General features: G+C 50.9%; 1 protein-coding gene across 1 annotated transcript in view; it reads right to left on the bottom strand.

The window, feature by feature from the left end:
• The window catches only part of ftsj3 (FtsJ RNA 2'-O-methyltransferase 3), a 29,382-nt gene that overhangs the window by 16,763 nt on the left and 8,030 nt on the right, over positions 1–4,589 (bottom strand). The window contains exons 7-8 of the mRNA XM_048620754.1: positions 3,526–3,641; positions 331–435 (exon numbers count right to left, since the gene is read on the bottom strand). Of these exons, the coding sequence (XP_048476711.1) occupies positions 331–435; positions 3,526–3,641 (221 nt within the window). The remainder of the gene's footprint in view (positions 1–330; positions 436–3,525; positions 3,642–4,589) is intronic.

Below are 4,589 nucleotides of genomic sequence, written 5' to 3' on the forward strand. Positions count from 1 at the left end.
CCGACAGCGCCCACTGCCTCAGTACTGACCCTGATTGACTGCCTCGACAATGGGACCTCTTACGGCCTTGTCATTCCCGTGATTCCCTCTGTGGGATCGGGAATTGTTGTGTGAGAAATCCCTTCCCTATCGGTCTTCCCAAGTGGCAACAGCGGTGACCTCCAAGTTTAATTCAATCCGCCACCCAAATGGCAGCCCTCCTCCCTCCCCAACTGCTTTAGCGGATTCTCAGTGAAGAGGTCACACCAGTGTGGGGGTTAGGGGTCACTATGGCCGCAGGTCACTGGGGAAGAGGTCAGAGGTCGGCTCGCGACCTCACTGGTTGCTCACCTCACTGGCTTTGTCCAGGAAATCGACTGGATTCTGGGCCTTGACGAACTCCATCAGCGTGAAGCGGTGGTATAAGGTATAGTCGCCTTCCGCATATCCCTCCGCCTGTAAGAAACAGTACCCCCCCAACACACATTAGCGAGGAACCGCCATCCTCCCAACATGGCCTCCGTCAAGACAAGAGAACTTACATCATGCTGTGCCCTTGCACTCACGTCAAGCATGCGCTGGGCAGAACATGATCACTCTCAAGCTTTATCCCCCGCTCCCCGCCTTACTCAACGTCTCCCCTGAAGGGGACACTCGGAATTGTCACCGTATGCAAGGAGGCCATTCAGCCCCACTGATGTCTGCACCCCCCCAACCCCACCCCCACCACCGGCGTCAATCTCCTGCCTTTTCTCTCTAATCCCCGCACGCTGTTTCTCATCCAAATAATTATGCGACAGAAGAGGAGGTCCGACAGCCGGGTGAGGGGGGGTGGTTGGTGAATCTGTGGAGCTCATTACCACAGGAGGCTGTGTCACTGAGCGCCTTTAACACCGAGATAGGTGGGTTCTCGACTGGTCAGGGGTGCGAGGGCTCAGGGGAGAGGCCGGCAGAATGGGTTCGAGAAACGTTATCAGCCGTTTTCGAACGGCACAGCAGACTCGATGGGTTGAACTGCTGAGGTTTGTTCCTGGCCTCTTGAATGCCTCAGCTCCAGCAGGAGGCAGCACACACTCTCACCATTCGCTGTTTGTAGAAGTATGTTCTCATGTCACCCTTTGCTTAAGGTTGGGGTGTGGATCTTATCGAAACGTATAAAATGGTGAAGGGAATAGATAAGATAGAAGCAGAGAGGTTGTTTCCACTGGTGGGTGATACTAGAACTAGGGGGGGCATTGCCTCAAAATAAGGGGGGAGCAGATTTAGGATGGAGCTGAGGAGGAACTTCTTCACCCAAATGAATCTGTGGAATTCCCCAGTGAGACAGTTGAGGCTTCCTCGTTGAATGTTTTTAAGGCAAAAATAGCTAGAACTTTGAACAGGAAAGGGATTAAGGATTAGGGTGAGTGGGTCGGTAAGTGGAGCTGAGTCCATGAAAAGATCAGCCACGATCTTATTGAATGGCAGAGCAGGATCGAGGGGGGGCCTGCTCCTGCTCCTGCTCCCATTTCCTACCTTCCTGTGCTTCTTTCGCACGTCACTTTAAAATCTACGCCCCTCTCGCTCTCGTTCCTTTTACGAGCCGGGGCAGCTTCTCCCCATCTACTCTGTCTAGCCCCGCTCGTCATCCCAAAAACCTCTATCAAATCTGCCCTCGGTCGTCTTCTCTCCCAGCAGGACTGTCCCAACCTCTTCAATCTATCCTCAAGCCTCCTCTTTGTGCTCAGGACCAGTCGAGTGTACTTCTCACACACACTCCCTTGGGTCAGGAGACTGTACACGGTTTCTGTAGCAACCACCCGAGCCCACTGCTTCACCAGTGAGGAGGAGGAGATAGGAACAGGAGGATATTCAGTCCTTCAAGCAGATGATGTCTGATCTGCAATCTTAACTCCAGAGATTCGTCCCGTATCATTTTATAGCTTTGGATTTTAAAATAAAAAACTCACATTCAAAGTTAACAACTGATTCAGAAATGACTGCTTCCAGTGCTCTCACTCCCTTTGTACGTCCTGGTGTTTTTGATTCTCATCCTCAACCCCCCATCCTCACCCATCCAAAACCTCACCAAACAGCTGAAATAGTTTCTGTCAGTCACCACAAATTGACCCCTCTGTTTTTGATCAGAATCTCTAATCTTTTACATTCCGGAGAACACCATAGAGCTGTACAGCATGGAAACTCATCCGTGCCAACCAGATATCCTAAATTAATCTAGTCCCATTTGCTAGTATTTGGCCCATGTCTCTCTCTTCATGTACCCATCCAGATGCCCTTCAAATGTTGTTATTGTACCAGCCTCCACCACTTCCTCTGGCAGCTCATTCCATACACGCACCGCCCTCTGTATGAAAAAGTTACCCCTCGGGTCCCTTTTAAATCTTTCCCCTCTCACTTTAAACCTCTAGCTTTGGACTCCCCTACCCTGGGGAAATGATCTTGAATCTATCTATGTCCTTCACGGCTTTACAAACCTCTATAAGGTCACCCTTCAGCCTCCGACGCTCCAGGAACCCTTAAAAGTTTCACAACACCTTTCCTATAGCAGGGAGACCAAACTGAACACAGTATTCCAGTCTGCTTCCTGAATGAATATCCCCTATTGTCACTTGCACTCCAGCGCAGAAGTACAGTGAAAAGATTTTCCTGTGAACTCTCCACTTATTGCGAACTTCTACCTCGCTTTGAGTGCACAAAGCAGTTACTCATTTTGCTCCTGAAAGACCTGGGCTGGACGTATCAGATTCTGCAGCGATCATCTGAGACTTCCCTCACCAGTTTCTCTCCATCATGACACCACCAAAACCACCCACCCACACACACACACCCGCCCCCAGCCACCAACAAACAGCTCAAACTTTGATTGAATTTCCCCTTCTAAATTCCAGGGTACACCAGTCTGCATCCTGTGGACCCTCCTTGTAATCTAACCCTTGGCGAGCAGATAGCATTCTGGAGCATCTACACTGCTCTCCCTCCCTGGTTTTTTAAATCTTCTTCTTTCCCCCACCGCCCCTAAGAATTTTGTACTGAAGAATCTGTACCTCGGTACCTAAGGTGGCAATTTGTAAACTTTTGGAGTACGTGATAATAAAAGCGAAATCCAAGCAGAGACAGAAAGGTGTGGCGGAAGGTCATAATCTAAGATCTCCCCCCACCCCCGACCCCCATGTTGGTTACAATCTCTTCCGTCAAGCAGAAGACACAAAAACTTAAACACGCACACCAACAGATTCAAAATCAGCTTCTTCCCCACTGTTATTAGACTGCTGAGTGGACCTCTCAAACTTTCACTGTAATGTTGATCTCGCTTGCCGTAACATTGTGTCCCTCGCTCTGTGCTATTACCCCAACGCACTTTGTATGGTGTGGTCTGCCTGTACTGCACGCAAAACAAAACTTTTCACTGTAGCCAGGTACATGTGACAGTAATAGATCACATATACACCCCTCACCCCCAGCTTTTCACCATTTTCAGTTCTATCCTCTGCAGTAGAGAGCAGAAAGAGACGGTAGAGGGTGGAGACTGGTATTCCTCTCCCTTACCTTTGGCTTCTTCACAGTCACCAGGTCACGAATGGTCTTGGCCTGGACCTCCACCTCTTTGAACGCGTGTTTGGGGTCAAAGAACTTGTGGTCGATTTTATCTGGAGCAACGTAGCCTGGGTACAGTGTGACAGGAAGGAAGCAGAACAATATCTGAAACTGGGTGGGCCACGCCATGCGCTCAGGAGAGGGGGTGGTGGTGAACGAGGGGAGGTAACGCAAGGCATTAGCCCACCACTCGGACAGGCAAGGGGACGGGCCACCCTTGGGGTAGGAGGGGAGCAGGAGGAGAGTGGAGACACAGGGGAGGTGGGGGGGAAGGCATTGGTAAATACAGAGTCAGGCACTCATTTTCCCAACCGTACAAGTACAGAGACAGGCACACAAAGGTACAGAGAAAGACCGAGAGGCAGGCATACAGTGACACAAGCACAGGGAGAGAGAGAGTGAGAGAGAGCGAGCGCGAACGAGCAAGAGACAAAGACTGAGACACACAGTGACACAGACACAGAAGGAGATAGACAGACTGAGGCAGAGGCAGACACAGACACAAATAGAGAGACAGGTACAGAAAGAGTTAAAGGCAGTCCCAGGCTGAAACAGACATGCGCGCGCGCACACACACACACACACACACACACACACTCGGAGCTGCATTTCACAGCTGGTCAGAGGGTACATTTCACCTCCAAACCTCTCCAACACAACTCCTATCGCTATACCTCGAACCCAGTCACCACACTGACCTCACCCAGAGCATTTATACATCCAAACTCAACTATTCCACCCGTCAGTACCCCACCTCCACGTTCAAGAAACATGAGATCAAACAAACCTCTGCTGCTCCGTCATCCTCATCATGCCGAGTCCCGACGTCCCCTGGTTCATCACTGCCTCGTGATTTCTCAAACTTGTTTGTAACTCACTCAGCAACCCCGTCCACCCCCTCCCTATCTCTGCAACCCCGTCCACCCCCTCCCTATCTCTGCAACCCCGTCCACCCCCTCCCTATCTCTGCAACCCCGTCCACCCCCTCCCTATCTCTGCAACCCCGTCCACCCCCA

This window comes from Rhincodon typus, chromosome 48, assembly GCF_021869965.1.
Source record: "Rhincodon typus isolate 14 chromosome 48, sRhiTyp1.1, whole genome shotgun sequence".
NCBI classification, from domain to species: domain Eukaryota; kingdom Metazoa; phylum Chordata; class Chondrichthyes; order Orectolobiformes; family Rhincodontidae; genus Rhincodon; species Rhincodon typus.